This window comes from Carassius gibelio, chromosome B22 (genome assembly GCF_023724105.1).
Source record: "Carassius gibelio isolate Cgi1373 ecotype wild population from Czech Republic chromosome B22, carGib1.2-hapl.c, whole genome shotgun sequence".
Lineage (NCBI taxonomy): Eukaryota > Metazoa > Chordata > Actinopteri > Cypriniformes > Cyprinidae > Carassius > Carassius gibelio.
This window is the reverse complement of record NC_068417.1, coordinates 31,411,396-31,434,684: the sequence shown is the minus strand read 5'-3', so window position 1 is coordinate 31,434,684 and position 23,289 is coordinate 31,411,396. Positions and strand designations below refer to the sequence as shown.

At 35.4% G+C, this 23,289-nt stretch overlaps 3 protein-coding genes and 1 long non-coding RNA gene across 4 annotated transcripts in view; 1 reads left to right on the top strand and 3 right to left on the bottom strand.

Moving 5' to 3' along the window:
- Nucleotides 1-464: 464 nt before the first annotated feature.
- On the bottom strand, nucleotides 465-6,193 carry LOC127988426 (uncharacterized). Its single transcript, XM_052591184.1, has 11 exons — nucleotides 6,145-6,193; nucleotides 5,944-6,044; nucleotides 4,591-4,723; nucleotides 4,360-4,495; nucleotides 4,134-4,285; nucleotides 3,901-4,031; nucleotides 2,727-2,916; nucleotides 2,353-2,458; nucleotides 1,808-1,874; nucleotides 1,433-1,530; nucleotides 465-1,303 (listed from the first exon to the last, which is right to left on the bottom strand). The coding sequence occupies exons 1-11, from the start codon at nucleotides 6,191-6,193 to the stop codon at nucleotides 991-993; spliced, it is 1,476 nt and encodes a 491-aa protein (XP_052447144.1). The 3' UTR covers nucleotides 465-990.
- A 1,250-nt stretch (nucleotides 6,194-7,443) lies between these two features.
- LOC127988281 (uncharacterized) lies at nucleotides 7,444-7,955 on the bottom strand. The gene is made up of 3 exons (XR_008161608.1): nucleotides 7,854-7,955; nucleotides 7,645-7,786; nucleotides 7,444-7,562 (listed from the first exon to the last, which is right to left on the bottom strand). It is a non-coding gene; the product is annotated as an uncharacterized LOC127988281 (long non-coding RNA).
- A 4,246-nt stretch (nucleotides 7,956-12,201) lies between these two features.
- Nucleotides 12,202-23,289, bottom strand: part of LOC127988255 (neutrophil cytosol factor 4) — a 17,595-nt gene continuing 6,507 nt past the window's right edge. Inside the window, exons 7-10 of the mRNA XM_052590901.1 lie at nucleotides 17,643-17,741; nucleotides 14,754-14,929; nucleotides 14,570-14,635; nucleotides 12,202-12,996 (exon numbers count right to left, since the gene is read on the bottom strand). Of these exons, the coding sequence (XP_052446861.1) occupies nucleotides 12,789-12,996; nucleotides 14,570-14,635; nucleotides 14,754-14,929; nucleotides 17,643-17,741 (549 nt within the window). The 3' untranslated portion in view covers nucleotides 12,202-12,788. The remainder of the gene's footprint in view (nucleotides 12,997-14,569; nucleotides 14,636-14,753; nucleotides 14,930-17,642; nucleotides 17,742-23,289) is intronic.
- Nucleotides 17,694-23,289, top strand: part of LOC127988270 (parvalbumin-7-like) — a 26,954-nt gene continuing 21,358 nt past the window's right edge. Inside the window, exon 1 of the mRNA XM_052590934.1 lies at nucleotides 17,694-17,841. The gene's annotated coding sequence lies outside the window, so the exon portion shown is untranslated. The remainder of the gene's footprint in view (nucleotides 17,842-23,289) is intronic.

Genomic DNA, 23,289 nt, shown 5'->3' with positions numbered 1-23,289 from the left:
ACTCTATCTGTTGAGCTAAAGTAATAAAACCAGCTACAGGAAAAATACACAAAGATTTTTGAAATTGAAGACACAAACATTTTCCAAATTGAAATCTCATTTGATTAATAAAATCCTTAATCCTTATTTTAAACTAGATAAGGGATTACGGATTAAAACAACTATCAAAATTCACAGTGCCGTCAAATACTGGAGTGGAAAATTAGGGGCACTTGGAGTCAAAAAGGATGAGAACCACTTCTCTAAACCAAGATTAAACAAGACATTTTGCTCAGGAAAAATACTCTGAGAAACGGGAGACATTGTATGTTCTTGATTTAATATTGATGTCTATAAGAAATAATTGAGATATCAAATTTGTGATGGTTTTTTCTTTCTTTCTGTTTAACAGATACTGAGTGAAATATTTTGTAGTTACACAAGACACAAATTCCAAGATTAAAGAGATATATTTGGCAGACAACTTTAATTTTATTAAATGAATTAATAATGTACATGTAAGCTTATAAAGCAAGGGTCAAGAGGGGTGTTTAATCCTACTCCACGAAAACCAATGAATTAATCCCAAATATACTCCAACACACTTGCCTGAAGATTTCCTGTTGTTAATGTTCATTAAATGATTTTATGTTGTTCGTGTTTCATGTTTAATTGGGTATATTTAATTGGGGTCAGAACTGAACTCTGCAAAACAGTGGATCTCCAGGAGCATGCTTGCACACTCCTAACATCACCCAAAGTCTCAAACTACAGTATCTTATGTAATACTGTACTCTGGTGGTCACTACAGAAACAGCAGCCATGAGCTTCTGGGATTTCCTTTGTTATTTGATATCTTTGTACATGTTTGTATTCTTTTCGATGAGTTGAAGGTATGCTGAAATATCTAAATATATACTCCACTCAGAGTTTTCCTGGAGCACTTTCTGAGGAAGGTGGATGGAAAACATCTTTGTTTAAATCTTGTCTTAAATTTGTCTTTTGTTTAGGTCAGATCAAAACAGGCTTAGGGCAATTCATGTACCTGTCGCCCATTTCTACATTCAGACAACAAGCCTCTTGCGATGCACCCTGGCTAGTGCCAACAGAATTTGCAGGATTCTGCATGTATCCCTCTGAACATGGGAGAACTGGGTCATGGAAGTTGGTGGTACGAGGCTGAATTAGACCATTTATTCCCTTTGCATTCCCAGAGGAACACACGGACACAAGGCATGGATCATCAACGTGCAAAACCAACGGATGGCCCTCGGTTTCTCTGCACTGGTTGCTGGCATCAATGTTTAAGGTATTTTCTGAATCGCTGCGTGGAAAAACAAATCATTGGCTATCACATTTATCTCCCTCTATTTATCTCTTTACAAAGAATTTTACGACTTCCCATTCCAGAAATTCCAGAGTGTTCCAGGAATAGAGCCTATAATTTACTTACAACGAGGACAACTGTAGATGGACATCCACAATCTGAGCGTTACTGATATCAGGATCCTTCAATTCGGTAATGCAGGGGAAGTGCTCCATCTGAGGATGCTATCGGTAAACAGGATGTTCACACAGTCAGCTTATGATTGTGTACTATGTTTAGAAGATTAGAAGAATTAGATGACATTGATAAATGCAAGTGTCCAACAAATATCCTGTTCAATCAATTAAACTGCGTTCGAAGGTAGTCACTGAATGTAACCATACTGCATTTGTAGTTTAAATCTTAAAGACGAAGGCTCGCCCACTACTTCGGTTTCATCATACCAGATGTAAACAAGGCCATAGCTGATGTGACGTGGTCCAAGTTCAGGGCTCAACCTACCTGTGACACCTTTGAGACTTTGCTGTGGACAGGAGAGGGAAGAGACACGTCCCATTCTCTCAGTCTTCTAAAGAGAGAAAAAGAGAGAGAAATGTTTGTTTCCTGTAGTTGCGTTTTAAATTATCTTTTTCTGTCATTGCAATTGACCCTTAGCCAGAAGCTTGATTGACAGGCATTTTGACCGATCATAATGCTGAATTTGCCCTTTATTGATTAACATCAGTGGACTTGAAAAAAGGTGTGTATTGATGTCTTTCCGCGATTGAAAGAAGATACCTTCTGATGTTCACTCATGTTTATTTTGTGCTATAATTAGACAGGAAGAGTTGATCAATTCACATGCTGTTTGAAATGAGGCGCTACAACAGATACAACTACAAAGTGCCACAAAACGGTATTTATTGTTGGAATTCCTTAAAAAATGACAAAATTCGAAAGCTGAGATGAGAACATGATGTGTGGCATGAGATCATCATAGTTTGTCGGACATAGCAACAGTAACTAAAGGGTAAAAGAACTTTGTAAAAGAATTTTACAAAATTTACCGCTGAGCGACAACCAGAATGATAAAAGCTATGATAGAGACAGCTGACGTGAGAGTCGCAATGAGGAAGTACAGGAGAAATGTAACTAGATGTGGCGCAAGAGCTTCTGAAAGAAAAACATACATTAATAAGATTTATACCAAGGGTGTCCAATCCTGCTCCTGGAAGGGTCAACATCCTGAAAGTTTCTACTGAGTCTAAAGACCTTGATCAGCATCTTCAGGTGTGTTAAGTTAGGGTTGGAGCTAAAAATCTGCAGGATAGTGGCCCTCCAGAAACAGGTTTGAACACCCCTAATTTATACAATGTATGTTGTTGTCTTGTATTGTACAACAAAGATATATTGATATGTAGGGAGTGGAGTCGTCTCAAACCAGGTCGTGTGGTCCAGTAGACGGGGTCGCTCCACTCTGAGGGATATCCAGAGTAACGCCATCCTGAACGTCTGGAGGCACTCACATTACAGCGAACCTGAGCACAGTACTCTGAGGAACCCTGGAGAGAATGCTCTGATATAGCAAACACCATCTCCCCGTCAGAGAGAAAGATGCGCTTTACATCCTCCTACAGAGAAAGATGAGGTTAACACATGCGTGAGAGAATGAAAGTGGGTGTTTGTACAGCTGCATGGCACTTTTGACCTTGAGGACTTTTGGAAGATGCAGTAAACTCTCTTAAAGCACTTTTTGAGAAAACATATTTATTTGTCCACTAACAATGTACAAAAGTGGATATACAAAAAATTGTAATTGAAGTAGTATTTTCCTTGATTTCATATTTTTCTCAAATTTCCTTTAAAATTATTATTATTATTATTATTATTCATTTTTGTGGAAAAGGCCAATTTGGTTTAAAGATTTATGTTAATCAGTATACAATAAAAGTTGTATTATTATTTATAGATTAATTTAATAAGCTTGTTTAAAATGTAAAAAATAAAATACTGTATCATTGATATAAAAAACTTAAGAAAAAATATATTACATTTTTTATATCAGCATTATAAAATACATTAAACATTACATTAGTGAGTTGATTACAAACCTAATAATTCAATCTTAAAAATGTAAAATAAAAGCACTTAAACACTACAAATATAAATATTTTATTTGTTTATATACATGTCAGTGCATCTATTTAAAAACATCAGAGGACTGTAAACATGAACGTGTTGTTAAATTATTGAAATATTAACTTTCAAGCAAATATTACATTGTAAGAATTTGGCTGACAAAAATGTTTGGGGATTCCTGCATTACATGAACAAACATTATTAAACATAGAAACAATGACATAACACGCCCAAACGCTTCCATGTTTGAAATATTTTTGTTCAGACTTAATAATTTACTGCCACTGTGTGAATAATATGTAATCATGTAATCCATAAAAAAGTAATACAGTATATCAAAGAAGTTAAAGAAACATAAAAATTATAAATATTTAAAATATTGCAAAGACAAATAATATTTAGAGTTTTATCTTGTATTTTAGCCTAAACCATGTCATGATTTAGGCTAAAAACACCCTTCTATATGTAATACTCACAGGAGTTAGTATGCTCCAGTACTTGAGTTCAGTAGTGAGGGGTACGGTACGGTAATTTGTTAAAGTCCAGTTCAAAATCCAGTCTTCTCCTCTCAGTTCAACGCTCAGACCCGTGGGACACGCAGGCTGGACTAGATCACAAAAACCACAGATACAGACCAGATCAATGACACAGCTCTGAGGATCTGTAGAGGTTATTTTTAAAAGGGGGTTTTATTTGTAGAGCTACAAACTGTGTTCGTAAGAGCGGATCACTTTGGTCACTGGCATTGGCGTTAGTTGCACCTGCAGCACTCCAGGCTCAAAGACACTAAAAACACCAACCATCCTCAATAAAGCTCCTTTAATTGTGACCTCCACCTTCTCAACACATTCCCACTCGTTTCTAAAAGAGAAAGATCACACCTGTCAGAGCTAAAGACAGCGTTTACACCATCTAAAACGCTATCGGACACTCACGGTGCAGTGGAGTGCGTACGGTAGGACAGTGTGTAGCTGATGTACTGGGCCAGATCTGTTTTGAGATCCCAGCTACAGCTCAAATTATTCCCGTCGCTGAGCATGCAGTTTAGGTTAGATGGACCGGGGAGAGAGTCTGAAACAAATAATGGTCAATAATACTACAGGACACCAGGGGGCTCCACTTGCCTAAAGATAAAAGACTTCCACTGGGTTTTCTTTTATACTCACACTCAGATATCAGTTCTGGCCTGTCGGTCAAGACCTCAGTTCTATTCTCGCCGTCTTCCACTTGTTTCTGTGTTGGTTTGTTGTGAACTTTCCCGCCATTTTTGTCTCTTATTATTTCATGGCCAATTTCGAACTACAATGGTACAACACACAATTCAATTTGACAATTAAAAACAACAAAATCACTTTGTTATGTTTAAACCTCCAAAAAGCACGAAGAACTCTTGTAATATAAGTCTTTGCAACAGTCTCATGGCAGCTTGTAGCTACTGTATTTTATGTTTTATCGAATTGATGGCTAACACCGTGTCCTAATCTGATGTGACGCGAAGCAACAAGATTCAAGCGACTAGCACCAGATGGGAAATAAATACATGACACGACAGAATCACTCTCATTTCCTAATGAATGGACACCTATTCATAATTATTAAACCCTTTTTAATATTATTGAAATACATACTATGTGACTGATGCCATTTTTGTTGGAATACGGGTTGTTACACATGTTGGCTCGCACTGAGTTCGCAGTTGTTTCCTTTTTGTTTATTTTCGAAATCCGAGGTACACTATCTATTGTTGCTTTCAGTATGGCTATAAAGGTCATGAAAATGATATTCAAACTCACGTTAGACACTTTAACATTGAAAAAACACATTATCAGTAACTGAGATTACCATTGTTATAGTTTGCATGCTATTGTTCCAGCAGCGACAGCGCAGAAATAGATATAATTTCTAAAATAGAAAATTTGTGTCTCGCCGTCACCGCTAGTTAAGAAAAGATACCTTTTATCACATGTCGCAGGCATCATATGTATTTAGTACAGGGTGTCATTTGTGTGAAATGTTTATGTTTTTGTAAGACTGAATATACTATAACATCAAGGTAGTGGTGAATCTACATGTTATTTTTTTTTCCTTAAAATTATGTTTTTATACGAAATTAACAACTTGTAAAACCAAGTGTGCCGCACACATCCTGAAAAGTGATTTTGATCGCCATCTGGTGGTTGGCTGAAGTATAACGGATACATAAATGAAATGGGACCTAACCTATCTAAAAAAATTTTTTTAAATGCATTTAAAATAAATTTTGCCCAAAGATAGTTTCCATCATTTTATGTAGTTTTTTTTTCCCACACTGATGTACATTCAAGTGTTTGTTTTTGTGTTTATATCATTAAAAAAAAGGGTGGTGTGGTGTTCTTGATTGTGATCTTGTGAATTTTATAGTCTATGTGTAAAACACATTGGTCTTTCTGACCATAAGGAAGTCAAAAATCATTTCAAAGACATTCTCGTGTCAGTTTAGCTTGACCTTTGACTAAAAGTGTGGTCGTTTTGACACTCACTGAGCGCTCTCGGTCATGCTTTCTGAAGGGGTCAGAGGTCAGAGGTGAGGGGGGAGGTGTGTCATCTAGCTGGTAAAAATTCCAGTATAGATCTGCATCTTCTATAGGGAAGTCAAGAGTAGACTCAGCTTAAGCATTACATAAACAGACAATGCTTAGGTATGTCTATGGTATACTGTAAATCTGTTGTACAAATTGTACCAAATCTTGTGAGTCTGAAGGATCTGGAAATGCCAGAAGAGTGTGCCATGTAGAAGAAGAACAAGTCATCAAAGCCGATGGCAAATAGAGATGTGTTATACTGACATGAAACTCTCTCCCTCCCAGTAGGATTCTGAGTCTGAACACAGGGCGATACTCTGAAATAAAGCAAAAAAATCATAAAAACAAGCCATCATAAGATATATTTGAGTCTTTTTAGCTTATTTTATGTGTCATGGATTGATCATGAATCAGTTTTTAGATTTTAAACTGTGTAGATCCAGAGTGATGTTTAAATCTTTTTCCTAAACTACTTGTTCAACTATTATTTTACTCTACTATGACTCTTATTAAATTAATATACAATAATTTCTAGTATTTTATACTGTATTCACTGAATTGCTTAAATGTTTTAAATATTAATAAATACATTTAATATAATTTTTTTTATTAATTTATTATAATAAATATTACATTACGAATAGAATGGTGTATTATATTATATTATATTATATTATATTAGTTTAAGTACAACTCAGATAAAAACTATTGAATTACTTCAGTAGTATTTCTACATAATTTTTTATTAAATGTTTAATAAAAAATAGCTGTAAATTGATCAACTTTACTGGAAAACAAAAATGCAGTTATGGCATTTCAAGCATTACTTACAGAATACATTATTATTTGAATAAAAACAAGACAAAATTGACTTTTTACACGGAATATAAAACATTCCCTTTCCCAAATATTCTAAAGCAATTGATACATTTTTACTTAAAAACATAATTTTAACAATATTTTACCGTAAAAGCATACAGGATTGCCTTTGAATATAAGTCGTCCCTGTCGATAATAAAGTAATTCATACTGCTGTTTAAAAAATGATGTAAAATATTTTATAGTAGAAAAGGTACCAGAAATATTTAACATAGCTCTTTACTATCCAAAGTAGTTAATATATGACCATTTTAGCATTTTAACATTTTATTACAATTTTCTTAGTACAATTACTGACATTGTTTAACGCAATGCATAATAATATTATTAAATTATTTCTACCTTACTATTATTCATATACCAACACAACTGAATTATTTTACTTTTATTGCTCTACAACTATACCATTCCTGTGCCTAAATTATTATTGCTTTACTATTATTACTTTTCTAATATGACTAAACTATTACTCTACAATTACCACTCTCCTAATATGCCTAAAGTATTAATCTTCTGCTATTATTGCTGTAATATCAGTGGTAATGTCCAGTGATCTGAATGAAGACGCGGCTCTCACCGGTGGTCATCTGGATCCATGTGGAGCAGAGAGAGATGAACGTGAGGATCTTCTCTCCAGCTGCAGCGGATATGAGAGCGGTAGTCATTACGGCACTCCAAAGACTCCAGAGCAGAGGATTCTGGGAACACAAGATGTAAAACAAAGCTAGAAACACCCAATGATGCTGAAACACAAGCAGATTACAGTAAAACAGCCCTGACCTGGAGCAAACGTGTCAAGCTGAGGACATCTTGGGCGGACTGATGTCCACAGTACAGCCAGAGTCAAGGAGATAGAGATGTTTGGACGCATGGAGATCACTGCCTGAACAACAGCAGGCGAAGAGGACGGTTCGGATAATCCCTAATAACAAGAATAATGACTGAGATTGATTCAGAAACATCTGTGCATGACGGCCAGTTGAGCTTACCGTCCAAGCGCTTGTTCTTCTGCTTCACGCTGACATCCTCAAGTGTCCCTGTGCCAGCTTGACCTCAAATGTGTTTACTTTTTTAAAGGTTCAAAACTGCTTCGTTTGCAGATTTTGTTGTGCCATACAATTCCTTCCCCTAAATTAGAAAGTAAAACTGCATTTAAAAAAATGCTATATGCCAGTCTAATCATCTATAATAACTAATATACTCACATACTAATTATTATATTATTGCAAATTTTGTATATCATATTTAATATTATATTTTTATGACTAAAAAACTTCAATATTAAATGTTTCAAAAACACTGAATAAATTCATATAAAAGGCTATTATTAATTTAATTGCTTACATTTAAAAAAAATATTTTAATTCTTAATTATTGTGTTAAATTATTATTACATATATATTAAATTATAAATTATTCATTATATTACATTACTATTTGAATATACAGTATTTGTTTATTTTAGATTTAAACTATTAAATATGAATTATATATTATATTCAATCATTAATTTTAAATATTAGAATGAATAAATATTACATTATTTTTAATTGTATTGTATTACTAATTTAATATATAAGATAATATAAATCTTTTTCTATTCTATGCATCAAACATTTTTATATGAAATCAAATTTGATTTAAAAAGAAATGTAAAGTCTTATTCATTGATTACGTTTTAAATATTTACATGATCAAATATTAAAGTATAGCAAAAATGTTACAGAATGAATATATCTTATTTTCTATTCTTAATTTAACAGATTTCAATTTTTAATATGAAATTATAATAAAAACTAAAATATATTAAAAGATTTAATTATAGAATATTTTAAAATATAGATATTAAAATAAATAAAAACATATTGAAACATTAATCGTACATTACATACTTTTATTAATTAATTGCTTAAATGTCTTAACCATTATTTAATATCAAATTATCAACTATATTATAAAAAAAATATTACATCAGTATAGAAAATAATAGAACGTTTGGTAATATATTATTTTATAATATTATATTAAATTGTTTTTATAATTAGCATTGCCTTATTTACTACCAAAAGAAGTAATACATAAAGGATTTGAGGTATAACTCATATTTATTGTACAGTAACATTAGAACTAGAGTTTTGCTGAAATCACTAGCTCTAAGTATGAGCGATGTGTTAGTGAAGCTTGACTTAGCAAACACGGCTAATGATTAGCTGTAGTTCATTTATAGATTAGCCTCCTTCCACACATTCATCAATCAACCTCACACTCGCCTAAAGAGTAATCGTGTGTGTGCTGTGAATTTGCACACGTGTGATATACAGTATATCAGCACCAATCCCTGCTTATATTAAAGTATAAAATGTACACATTTATAATTATGTCACATAAGTCAAGATGCGCCACACATCAAGTCACCCGTGATTTTATGAGAAGACTTTTTTTTTGGCAATGAAAGGAACTGAAAGAAGAAGTTGGCTAAAAACTTCACCGAACAAGAAAAGTGAAATGCCACACAATCAAAACTGCTGAAAAAACAGGAGAAAATCAGTATTTATTAGCACTGAAGATGTATAAGATATGTTCTGCGACCAGTGTTGGGTAAGTTACTCAAAAAAAGTAATCCACTACAAATTACTAATTACTGCTCTAAAATTGTAATTTGATTACATTACTGATTACTGCATGTAAAAAGTAATCAGATTACTAATTACTTTACTTTCAAGTTACTTTGAAAACCTATTAAACATACAAGGAAAAGAACTACAAACAAAGTGAAACTCAGTTCTTTCCGTAATTTAATATTGACTGAAAAATATTAGAGAAATATGAAAACAGCAACTTGAATTAAAAATGCAATGCATTTCTATAACTTAACATTCTTAACATAAACTTGCCTAACAATGAAAACTGTAGTCTTTTTAAATGTATCTACAGTATGTCTTAACTACATGGGTGTCATTCCAAGGAAGCTTCTATTATTACAAGTCCAGATGTCTGCGGTTGTGGAGACATATTCCAAACGATCGAATGTTTTTTTTAAGAACATACTCCATATCCGCATAGGGCTGTCACTTTTCGTTCGAAAATCGATTGCACAATCGATCGGACCAACCAAAAAAAGTTTCGAAAATGAAAATAGGGAATCGATTTTGAAATAATTATCGATTTATTTAAAAATAATTAAACAATTACAAAAATATAGATGTAAAAAACTTGTGTTATGGCTTACTTTATATCATGTTACGCTGGCTCGGGCTTGCGCTCCAGTTTGTGAGGTAAATGAATGTGATGTGTTTCGATTAGCGCGAGAAAGATGTGAAATGGATGCTGAGTAGATGCAACGGGGCTTGCCTCTGGCGAAAATACGTTTTGGTTGCACCAGCAACTAAAGCAAAGTTCTGAGGTGTGGAAAAGTTTTGACCATGTTTATAATGAGAATAATGAGTGAATAATGACGCACCATCAGTGAGCGCATGGAACACATTGAAGACATCTACAGTGGATTCAATCATTTTCCTTCACAAAAACATGCAGACCTAGCCTAATCTCTGTGAGTAAAGGTTTTTCAAATGATAACTATATATCCATTAAGGCTTAAATGCATAATGTGGACTGAGTATTTACGCTAATGTTGGCATTATTCTATTATTAAATGTCAGCTGATATGTGGAGAAGCAAACCCGGCGGAGCCTTTATCTTAATTTCGTTATTACCAAATACCCATCTTAATTAAAAATGTATCTTAATTTAATCTGTTAAAAAATACTCGTTTTTATTGGTGCGTTTTTTTATTTATTTAGGCTATAGGCTAAATTAGACTGTCTATTTAGAGTGCTGAGATGTTACGATGTTTACAGAGGACTTTTTTTTTTTCTTTATTCCAACTTCCAAGTGGCCTAGTCTACGTTAGTTATGAATAAATTATGTTAAAACATGTATAAATGACTCATTGTTGACAAAAGGCAAAAGAGCTTTGTGTGTATGCGCATATCTGAATGTCGGGCTGCGCTGCACACGGGTTCGGGCTATTAAAAAGCTGTCAATCAAATTGGAATACTTCTCGGGCTCGGGCCGAAACCTGTCGAGCTCGGGTCCTGTCGGGCCTAACTTTTAAGGCCAGATTAAAGCTCTAATGCCAATAAATAAGAAATATTGCTGACTTGTGCGTTTCCAAGCGCTCTATGTGGCGTTGAAAAAAAAGGAAACGTCTTTTTTTTAGACATGGAAAATCGATTTTACAAACAATTCAGTGAACACTTATGTCTTAAAAATCGAAAAAGCTTTTTACACAAAAGTGACAGCCCTCCATCCGCATAGCATTTATCTAGATACCTTGCAAATGTCTTTCGGTCCTGCAAGGGTACAGAGCTGTCCGTCACTATCATCGTAAGCAAGTCTCTAAATGACTGCGATTCCACAGTCGACAAGGGCAGCATTTCCTCCACCACACGCTGCTACAGCTCTCTTCACCTGTACAGAAGTTACCTTCCCTCCCGATCTTGAACAAAAATCTCCGTCCATTTTAACAGCACGAGTTCTCCGGTAATTCATTAAAGCGCATGCTCAATAACTGACGCAGCCGCCCCAAAACGTGATTAGAAATGTATTTTAATTTATTTACTTTAATATTTTTTTCTTACCAATACATTTGTAACGCAAGTAACGTAATTTTATTGACATCAGTAACTGTAATCAAATTACATTTATTTTAAATGTAATGAGTTACATTACTGCGTTATCACGAAAAGTAATTAGAATACAGTAACGCGTTACTTTGTAACGCGTTATACCCAACTCTGTCTGCGACAGATTCCACTGTGAAATACTGGTTGTGTTAAAGACTAAAACACCCAGAAATTAAACTTTGTCAATAATTACTCATCCTTAGACCCAACTTCTGCTGGTCAACAACAATAAACAGAAACTGGGGTTTAAAGCTTCAGGACACAAAAGCAGCAAAAAAAAAAAAAAAAAAAAAAAAAAAAAAAAAAAATATATATATATATATATATATATATATATATATATATATATATATATATATATATATATATATATATATATATATATGTATGTATATGACTTGTATGCTTTACATAGTAATGTAAGACAGGGTTATTACAGCTAATTACAACTAAAATTAAAAACATAAAAATGTTTTTGTTACTTAAAATAAAATAAAACAATAAAATAATATACAAATTTCTGTTTAATTTCAGCTTGTTGCCAGGGCTACATTGCTTGTATTTTATTTGATTCAACTAAAACAAATAAAGCAGAATAAACTAAAAATAAAACAAATAATAAAATGAAAGACAAAATACAAGAAAACACAGATATTTTTAATTTATTTATTTAGTTGTCAAGGCTACATTTCTTATTTAGTTTAGTTTAAATTGAAATACTAAAACAACTGAAACAAACCATTAGATAAAAATAAATATAAAAAGGCAAAACAGTAAAAGAAAAACACAAAAACAATTACCAAAATTTTACAAACACCAAAAGAAAAAAACAAACAAACCAGATCATATGAAAAATAAAATCTCTATGAAATGTATAAAAACTATAATAGTATATTAATAATAACACTGGTCTGAAATCATTTAGTATTTTTTTGGACAATTGAGTTGTTATTATTCACTGATTATCTTCCAGTGATCTGTGAACTGATGTTACCTGATCAGTGAATCAGTGAATCAGTGACTCTGTGAACCGAATCATTCTGATTCATAAATGAATCATTCAGACTGGATCAACTGATTCTGCTTCAAATGTCACAAACGATTCAAGGACAGGTAAATATGTCAAAAATGTTACATATTATTGTGAAAATTATCCCTTTTAGTAACCAAAAATAGTTTTCAATCTGAAACCACATAAACTAAGAAACGTTGTGCAATGATTTGGAAATGAACATCGCTTCAATCCTCGTGGTTGTAGACGGATAGATCTTTGGCATGCGTGACCAGCAGCTCCCAGGGAAACTGATTCACGGGCCGTTTGACCTTCGACCCCGTCTGTTTGCTCTCTTGCACCATGAGAGTGACGTCCTCATCGTCTAATATCCGTATCAGATCGCCCTCAGGGTCCCTGTAGTTCAAAGCAATATCTTCCACTTGAAAGACATCCCTGAGGGGGTAAACAGAGGAAAACTAATTGTGTAGTAGTTTAGAGGTCAAATATAATTAGTATAATGCAATTTCAGGCCTCCATGTTGTGTCGGCAGTCATGTGACCTTTATGCAAATGAGTCAACAACAGCATTCAATGACTGATGAGGTTTATTATTATACATTAATACAGTGCTACTCAAAATGTTGCCCTCGAGACATCGTTTTGTGGCCTTTGTGCTGTTATTTGTTGAAAGAATACAAATTAATTTGGGGGGGTTGAAATCCAGCATTAAGTTGTGGTTAATCTTTTTCTTTTTTTATGGAAAGATCTCCATAAGAGATCTCTTGTTTTTGAAGCTACTCATTTCTGTTTTCTATACTGCAATAAATGCTGACAAGTCGCACAAAATGAATTGTTTGTAATTTTACAGAGTGATTAATTTTGATCTAACATATGTACATACTATCAATTTAAAAATAAAATAAATAAAAATCGAATAAAATTATATATGTTTATTTTAAATATTTGTTTTTAAATATTTATTTTAATATTAAATAAAAAACTTACTTTGGATGCAATTAATCATGATTAATCATTTGACAGCACTAATTATGAATAAAAATAAGATGCATTATTATATATTATATAGTTAATAACTAGATTTTTAATTAGTTATAATAATAATAACTTTATATTTAATAATATTATACATTTATAATTGATTATAATATACAAAGAATGAAATTCTCTCACTTCACTTCCTGTCTCATCTACACTGTCCTATAAAAAAAAAGCCCCCCCAAAAACAACAACAGAAAAACAAATACAAAACATTGTAATGTCATGTTATATATTGATTTAAAAATTACAATCGTTAAATATATAAAATATTAAATATTTTCAAAGACTTAGAAAGAAACTAATTGAAAATATAATATTACATTTATTATATCATAGTATATAATATTATATGTAGATGTTGCTGCTTGTAAAAACAGGATTCAAAATTATTAGCATGTTGCTAATTGAAATTAAATATAGTTAAATTATATATGTATATATATATATATATACATTTTTTTTTCTTAAAATGTTGTCAAAAAAAGATTGCTGCTACATGTTGCCTAGATGAGAAATTTTAAAAAAGTAATTCATAATTATTACACCGTACAAAAGATAAAAATGATGTGTTTTTGTTTTCTAAAGTGTTTTCTGTTGGTCAGACAGAAGAGTTTGACATTTAAAAAAGACTGTCTTTGACTCCTGGATGTTTTTCTGTTCCTTCTCTCTTTTCTACCACACCCTTTTCTCCTTTCTTTCTTGAATTAAGGCAGGAAACATGGTGTGGATATTAAAGAGAGACACCAGCTCTCCTCAGTGTGAGAAGAACAGCAGCATTAAAGATGCTGATGATGGGAATGAACGAATAAACACAAAGAGATTAGGAGATGCTTGAACAGTATTAAATGTTAGAATATTCAATTAATGAGGCTCTCTTTTATGTTTCAATTCTGAGACACACTGTGAGCGTACAACATGTCAAACAGCACAGCCTGATTAGAAAGCTGAACAGGACAGGGATAAAGTACCTCATTCGGGAAAGCAGATCTTCATAAGACGGTTGAGTAGAGAGATCTTCCTCAACACAAATGTCCCTACAGCAGACAATAAATACAGCATCACATTATAAACATGATAGTGATTAAAAGGATCATCTTTTTAGATGAACTGACTGTGTGCATGCATGCGTGCGTGTGTGTGTGTGCTTGTGACCTTGTGTCGATGCCCTCTGGCTGTAGCAGATAGCAGCGCAAGCAACTGTATGAACTCTGAGCATGATTCCCGCTCTTGGAAGCTCCGCCCTCTTCGTCAGAGTCACTTTCTGGAAGAGGTTTAATAATGTTCACAAACGACTCCGGAAAGATTCCAGTTCTGTCCCTCACTGTGCCCTACAGAGAGAAGACACGACATTAGCAGAGGAAGACCTGTCTTGTCTATCTATCTATCTATCTATCTATCTATCTATCTATCTATCTATCTATCTATCTATCTATCTATCTATCTATCTGTGAGATGGTTTCTTGTCTCTGCAGGCGAGATGAATTGATGCGACAGGTGGAGGGACACAATAATGCAGAGGTATTAATGTCCCCAGAAGTGGTAGGAATAATGATCGCTATGCCCCTGATCTTCAGACACATTAGGTTCATTCAAGCGACAAAAAGAGTTTCGGAGACAATGGACTAGCGAGTTATGGCTTGATCTTTCTCTTTCACCCGCTCTTATCTTCATTATGTTATTTGAGGGTCCATTGCATGTCTTTGCAATATCCTATGTTCACTCTCTCTCTCTCTCTTTCTGTCCCTGGAATTCAATTCAGGTTAAATCGTTCTCCTTTATTGTCATGATCTGATAAGATTGCAGGTATCTAACTCATAAAAACCATGTGCATGAGTGAGTGAGTATCCATATCACATCTTCTCACTCTCAGTTTCCCACTCCTTCACACACTCACATACACACTCTAATACTTAAATGTCTCTCATCTTCTCGTTTGAGGTCTATCTTTCTTTTTAGTGCTTTCTCAATCACTTTATCCTTTAAATCATTCCCTTCTTCTTTTCTTTAGTGAACACCTTTATCTATCATGTACTTCTGATGCTGTATCTCCACTTAGAGTAATGTATATTTGTAGGTATATTTACATACAGTGTACACACATATTTTCATTTGGATAGATGCTGAATTTATAATATCGATGTATTAAGTTGAAACCGGTGGGAACTTGGGAGGAGGCTCAGGAGGAGGACGGGCACCTTGGAGTCCATGGGGGTAACAGAGGACAGAGGAGCCAGGGAGGAGACAAGAGGGGCTTGGAGCAGAAGGAGCCAAGCAGGACCCAGGTCACAATCATGACGGTGAGTCACGGTGAAGCCGACGGAGTGAGTAGCCATGGAGGAGGAAGGGCCAACAACTTCAGGGGGCCAACCAATGGTGGCAGAGCAGTTGGCAGAGGAGCCCGAGGCAGAGATAGAGAGTAGATGAGCCAGGGTGACCATGAGGATCTTGAGGTCCAAGATGGGGCAGATGGTGCCAGCAGTGGAGACAGAGATCCAGAAGGCCACAGTAAAGCCAGAGTGACAGATGACCCAGGTTGAGCCGAAGGGAAGAAGAAGCCTGACAGCCATCGCCTTTGACAACAGAACAAAGTGGAGACGGAGGGATGAGGGAGTCCAGAGAAGCCAGTTGACAGATGGGCCACCGCGAAGAGGAGAGCTCTAGGAGCCATGGTGGAGTCCGGGGATTAGAGGCTGGAGGCAGAATCAAGGGATACTCCACGTAGAATGTAGTGGAAATAGAAACTGCAGCCCACTTTGGGCTGGACGTGGGAACAGGGGTAACAGACGGCTCCAAATAAGGAGGGAGGAGAGGGGGCAGTTCAGTGTACCAGTCAACGAGGTCCTCACCTGCTTTCCATTCACCCAGATCTATCCTCAGCTCACCCTCAGCCACGTCGCAAGGAGCAGGGCTACTCTCCACTTTTCACTTTCTGCAACAATTTCATGTCGGGCGTTGTAGCAGACGCTCACACCTGGTCTGACATATTCAGCAGCTCCGGCTCTGAGGCAATCCTCAGCTCTATCACCCCGTGCAGCGATGGCTCATCGGTCGTGGCAGACTCGCCATCATTGGTGGGCTCTGGAATAGGCTCTACGCAGCAGGGAGATGGTGGGCTGGGCTTTGGGTCAGGAGTGGATATGGCGAGATCATCCACAGGGCAGATGATGAATGGTGATCTGTTTCTAGCCAGAATCCACTCCACGAAGGTGGCAAAGTTCTCTTGAGGACCATCTTCGGCACACGGTGTTCAAACTTGCTTCATTGAATGAGCAGAGTGCCTCGTCCAAGTAGCTGGTGGTGTTAGCTAACATCAGGAACCGTCTTTTATGACCCCAAAATATCTGTCCCCCTGCTCCAGTTCCGGGACAAAGGAAGACATCCATGAGGGAGAACACAACAGAAACACTGTAGGAAAAACGGAAACAAAACGTGGAAAAACATGCTGATATACTGCATGCTGGTCGGGTCTTCTGTCAAGATACGCTGCTGGAAGGAACGACAGTGATACAGTCTTTAATATATCTACAATATTGGGTAAATCCACACCAGGAAAAAATAATGACACAGAAGAACTGAACAGACTGAAACTTAAATACATGACAGAACAAAGTAAATGGGATGAACACAGGTGTACTGAATGACTAGCTAAACTAAACGGGGACATGAACATGACCAAATAAGGGAAAATAGGAACAGAAACAGGGACAAAACAAGACAAAACAGGTTCATGATCATGACAGTTACCACATGAAGCACATTTTTAATTAAACCCTGTTTTCAGTGTAGTTTAAGAAGCACCTCTTAGAAGCAACATTACAGAGACAGATACATATAAATGTATGTGTGCTATAATCACACTTACACACAAATGCTTCCAAACATAAATGAGATCATGCTGCTCCATCCTTTTTCACTCTCCCTCCCTTTTTCTCTCTTATAAACCCTCCTCCCTATCTCTCTCTCCTCCTGCATACCTATCCTCTTCTTCCCTTTTCTCTGCTTCTATCCTGTTATCCCTCTCTCTCTCCATCTCTCTCTCACCTCCAGCCAATCTGTGTTGACTCTCCGCAAGAGGAAGATCACGTCTCCAGCCTTCAGACTGAGCTCCAGGCGTCCGCTGCCGCTGAAGTCAAACACCGCCTAACACACATACACACACACAGCGAGGACACGCAAGCGGGAAACACACACCGACGGAGAGAAGAGAGTGAAACACGTTCTGAGTGAGATCAAGCTGCAGGTAGGGGATACACATTCTTTAAGGACTTTGAAGAAAGTGAATGAAAGGAAAAGATGAGAGTGTTATAAGATGAGTAGATGCCTGTAAGAAAAAAAAGATAATTACTATACAAAGTGGCAATAAGAGATTAAGGAGTGAAGATGCTGAACAAGAACTGAGGAGTGAAGGTTTTTTTTGTCACCAGCTAAATAGTACTGAGCATAAATACTAAGCGTTTATTTTTTTTATTTTTTTTTTGTCTTGCACTATGGTATTTTCAGTGAATACCATGACATTCTTGTTTAAAATATGTCCAATAACTGGCCATTGTAGCAGGTAGTAATACAATGCTTTGTTGTACATGAGTGACTGAAAAATAATTTTAGAACATGTCATTTTAAAAATGCCACAGTTTTACCATAGTACTGTGATAAATGTATAGTACATGTAGTTTGACAAAAACTTGTATTCTGAACACACATCTTTGTATTCTTAGACATTTGCCATGACCTAAATGGGTTTGGATAGGTACAAAGATAATACCATGGTACTCTTTGAAGAACACCATATTTATTTAACATGTCCAAATACCATGCTTTTTGAGATTATACTGAAATCTCAGGAAATCTCTGATATTTCAAGGTATTTCAAAGATTAACACGGTGTTGCTATTGTGTGTCCATATACCATGTTATTTGTGCATGTTCTGGTAAATATTATAGTGCATTTATATTGTAATCATTCACATGAATATATTAACTTTTGGACATATATTTTGAGACTTAGAAGAACACCATGGTAATCAGTAAATTACAAAGGTGCAAAGGTGGAAATCCAATATATATATATATATATATATATATATATATATATATATATATTATAAAACACCAGAAGTCAACTGAAGATCCCCAGCATAATCGAAAAACAAAATCTTTTAATAAAAGTGCTGTTAAGTACAGGCTGTTTACACATCATAATTACAAAAACAGAAAACAAAAAGAAAGCGACGCAGAAGAATAAGTGAAAATGCATAACAGAAGAGGAGAGTGTGATGTGAGATATACGTGATGAAGAGGAGTGATATGTAATGGAGAAGTGAACAGTGGAGAGAACTTGTGTGTCCTCCAATGTCGAGGTAAATTCTTCAAGCTTAGTTAAATCAAAAGAAACCAAGGTCAATTACTGCAGAAAAGCTCCTGCATATCTCAAGAGATGGAACAGAGCTCTCAGTTATGATTTGTTCAAGTACCAACTTCTGTTTAGATGTTTCTTTTAAAATTTCTTCTGAAAATAACACACAAAGAGGCTTAGAGTATGAATACATACATACACACACATATATAGCTAATTTTCTAACAATATTTAAATTGTATAATTTTATATATGTAATATATAAACTCAAATATACACGCTGCTGCACTGCACTATGGCCACGGATTCCTGTAGTTTCTATCTATTGAACTGGTGTTTCAAAGTGCAGTGTGTAACGTAACTGTATGTGTGATAGGCATGAGTGGGCATCTGTTCGCACTCTGCCATATCTGTATGTTTAGATAATGCTGTAAATCTGCTGAGCTGTGGGTCGCTTGGTTTGTTTGCATGTGTAGGAGTGTGTACTGTAGGTGAGTTAGACGTGTTAGATGTTACCAGCTAATTACATCTTGGCAGTTGCTTTAAGTGTGAGCATGAATGTGTGTATGTCCGTGCACACTCGTAGGCAGCTTCTGAACAGAAAGATACAATTTGTGCCAAAACTCGATGTGAAAATCTCCACAAAATCAACAGTACAGAGCAAGTATCTGAGCGCAGGCAACTATTTCAGAAACTATTTCAGTACCACTGCTGCTGTGAAACCCTAAAAATGGATTTTGGGTCATTTGTGTGGGCTAACTTTGTTATATAGTGCAGGAAAGTAAATCAGTCTAATAATTGGCTTCTTTAGCCACACTACGGTAAAGTTAAATTAGACCATTTTAAGTGAATGGAATTTTGTTCCTATATTCCTTTTGAAAAAGGACAGTACAAATTAACACTTAAAAATGTGACACAACCTGACAATACTAGAAAAATCCTGTTATAACCAACAAACTGCAGGATGTCGGACTAATATCAAAAACTAACAACAAAATAACACCTTTCTTCCTCATATTGGACTACGTTTTCTTTTGCGTCTGGTTTCTTATCTTTTCATTATATGGTTAAACCACACTGGAAATTAAACAAGACTTGGAAATGTGTGAGAATGTGCCACAAACACACTCTGCTATGTGGAAATGTGACAAAGCAATTTCCTTCCCCCTTTTCCCAATGTAATATATGTGCTAATTAGCCTAGCGCTGAGAAAAGCTCTCAGTAGCATTAGCATTGCCACTGTACCCTGCAAGGTAGCACTCTTTTGAAACTCATCTTCTTTTTATTGTCTTTTCCCACAGTCTTCTGCAGTGGCTTCATCTTGAACTACTAAACATACAGGCTACATTCACACTTTCTAGATAATATCAGTCAGCGATTTTGTTAAACATTATCCTTAAAGAAACAGTTCACCCAAAAATGAAAATTCTGTCAGAATATGCTCAACATCATATTGTTCTAAGCCAGTGTGACTTTCTTCTGTGGAACACAAAAAAAAAAATAAAGTTTTGAAGAACATTTTTGTCCATACAATGGAATTCAATGGATTCCAAACAAAACAGAAATTTCATTTTTGGGTTAAATATTCTTTTAAGAAATTTTGATAGAAAATTCAGCTTACCCTATTTTTAGGACTATAAGTCGCACCTGAGTATAAGTTGCATCAGTCCAAAAATATGTCATGATGGGGAAAAAAACATATATAAGTCGCATTGGACTATAAGTCGCATTTATTTAAAACGAAGAACCAAGAGAAAACATTACCGTCTCCAGCCGCGAGAGGGCGCTCTATGTTTTCAGTGTAGACTACAGGAGCACTGAGCAGAAAAGAGCGCTCTCTCGCGGCTGTAGACGGTAATGTTTTCTCTTGGTTAATTTCTCTTGGTTAATTTCTCTCTGTTCATGTCAAATTAATTTTGATAAATAAGTCGCACCTGACTATAGGTCGCAGGACCAACCAAACTATGAAAAAAAGTGTGACTTATAGTCTGGAAAATACGGTACTTTATAGAATGTTCATCGTTTAAAAACAAAAGTGATGATGAAACCACAGTTTTTGTAAATTGATTGGTCTACTTTCCAGCACTCATTTACATACTGAATTGTGATTGGTCTTTTATCACTTCTATATATTCTACCTTATATAGTCATCTACTAAAAAGTGGTGTTGCATTATCAAGCCAACGGAAAACAAGATGTCCACTGAATGACATGACAGCAGTGTAATTTGTTTACAAACAAGCAAAGCCTAAATCATAAGCTTTCCTAAAACTTTAACACTATTAATGCACTAGTATACATCTCCAAGATGTTTGTTAAAAAGTGCCTGATAGAAAAGCCTTCACATTTCAATTATTGCGCACAAACACTTGATAAACATTTTTAAAAAAGCAGCCTGACATTCTAAATTGAACATCTCAGAAAGATGTCCTTTAAACATCCAAAGGGTAATGTTTTTGAGATAATGCATAAAAAAATATGTTTTCCAGATGAAAACACGTATATTTAATAGACACTTGGGTGACATATATGTGCTTTCAGGCAATCTAGTTAGCAATAAGTCTGCATATTAGCTGAAAACTATGACTTAAGTGATATGAAGACCTCAGGGCTTGTGCTGCACTCAATATCGAAGAGAACTAGGTTGAGAACAAACCGAGATAGATAGACTAAAAAAACCTAAAAAGAAGTTTGTGATGAAGGAAGTGTAAGCTATGTTGGCCAAATACAGTATGTCAACTTGAAAAAAAAAAGAGGCCACCTAAAGACACGTTTAACAACAATAATACTCAAACACAAATGGCTATCAATCTCTTTCAATTAGCGATTGCACTCTATTGAAGGGGTCTTTCACATTTGGTCATATTCAGAGAGTTATTTCAGCACGGGATCAAGGAGTCAGAGAACATCTCTAATTATAGCACGACTCTGGGGGTCACAAAGCACTCTGATTTCAATTAGGGAGTCAATGACCTCCGAAATGAGCTCATTAGCACGTGGCCGGCCAAAAGGGAGGAGAGGGAGGTGTTTTTTCCTACCTAAATGAGTGACCCAGATCGGCTTTTCTCAACTGGGGGATCAGAGCAGAATATAAAGAGAAGAGATCACTCTCTGGGGCCATGACACATGACAAAGGAGTCTAACCAAGAATGGGTGTCAGTTATTAACCTGCTTATCAATGCTTATAAAAGTTGTTAATTTGCAGATGTAATGGGTGAAATACTAAGAACTTGAGATTGAATCAACAAAAAGTAAGCAAAAATAAATGCCTCTCTTTTATCAGATGGATAACCATCCAAAACAAGAACTCTGGGACTCTCACCCCCAAGCTATCAGGCAAGATCAGGTGTGAAATAGCTGTCCTTTACAAAGCGGGCCATGAAAAGAACCGTGAAATACAATAATGCGCAAGTGTGAATGCATATAATCAGTAATAGCTGACTTTAATGCTTAAACGTTATTATATGTGACTATATAGTGCTTAAAATATCTTCTCTTAGATTGCTCATACCGCTAACAGTATTTCTGACAGCCAAAGTGAAGGACTCTAATGGAAGCAGATCTACTGAAACATTATCTCCAATCTCTTTATGATGGCTCACTCTTACTGTCTAAACTCCTTACAGTGAAACGAAAGAAAGAAAAGGCTTGGATTTTCAAACAGGCTCTCTGTCTTGTGTCTTATGAGCCCCAGAAAAATGGCCATGAAAATGCAGCACCAAAACTGTGGACAACACGACTACACGATATCCCAAGTCTTCTGAAACCATATGATAATTTTGTCAACATTTTTTCAATTTTCACTTAAAATCTGGCTTTCAAATTTACATTTAAACTTCAGCTTCCACATATTCAAACTTGCCATCTCACAAACTTGTTTGATTTCTTTTCTCTTTTTTTTTGGAAAAGAGCAGCATGAACATCCCGCTGAGCATCTTCTTTTGTTCTCTAAAGAAGAAAATAAGTCAAACAGGATTGGAACAACATGATTTATCCCAAATAAAAACATCTTGCTCAAGGCTTCAATAGTGACAGCTCATGGATCATCCCCTTTAAAGTTCGAACCTGCAGCCTTTCCCAGATATTTAACAGCATTGTTCTATCTTGTGTTATGAGAAGTGTAATCTGTCACGTTCTCTCTCTCCCGGCCACATGTCCACAAAAGAATAAGGCAGGAGTCTCTTCCGCTGGGATCTCCATGTGGAGAGCAGCATGCTTTGAATCATTTGCTCTCACATGAGCATATGAAGACAAATGTCCAGTAGCATGTGAGATTTATCGGCACACCTGCTACATCGATCTACATCAGGATGGGACATCAGAACATTTTTTGAG

What these genes read in the sequence shown, in the direction of transcription:
- LOC127988426 (XM_052591184.1), bottom strand. Translation starts at nt 6,193, where the DNA reads ATGGCACACTCTTCTGGCATTTCCAGATCCTTCAGACTCACAAGATTT. An exon ending in GCCAGAACTGATATCTGAGT is followed by an intron (nt 4,496 to 4,590) that starts GTGAGTATAAAA and finishes TATTTGTTTCAG; the next exon opens with ACTCTCTCCCCGGTCCATCT. An exon ending in GATCCGCTCTTACGAACACA is followed by an intron (nt 4,032 to 4,133) that starts GTTTGTAGCTCT and finishes TTTGTGATCTAG; the next exon opens with TCCAGCCTGCGTGTCCCACG.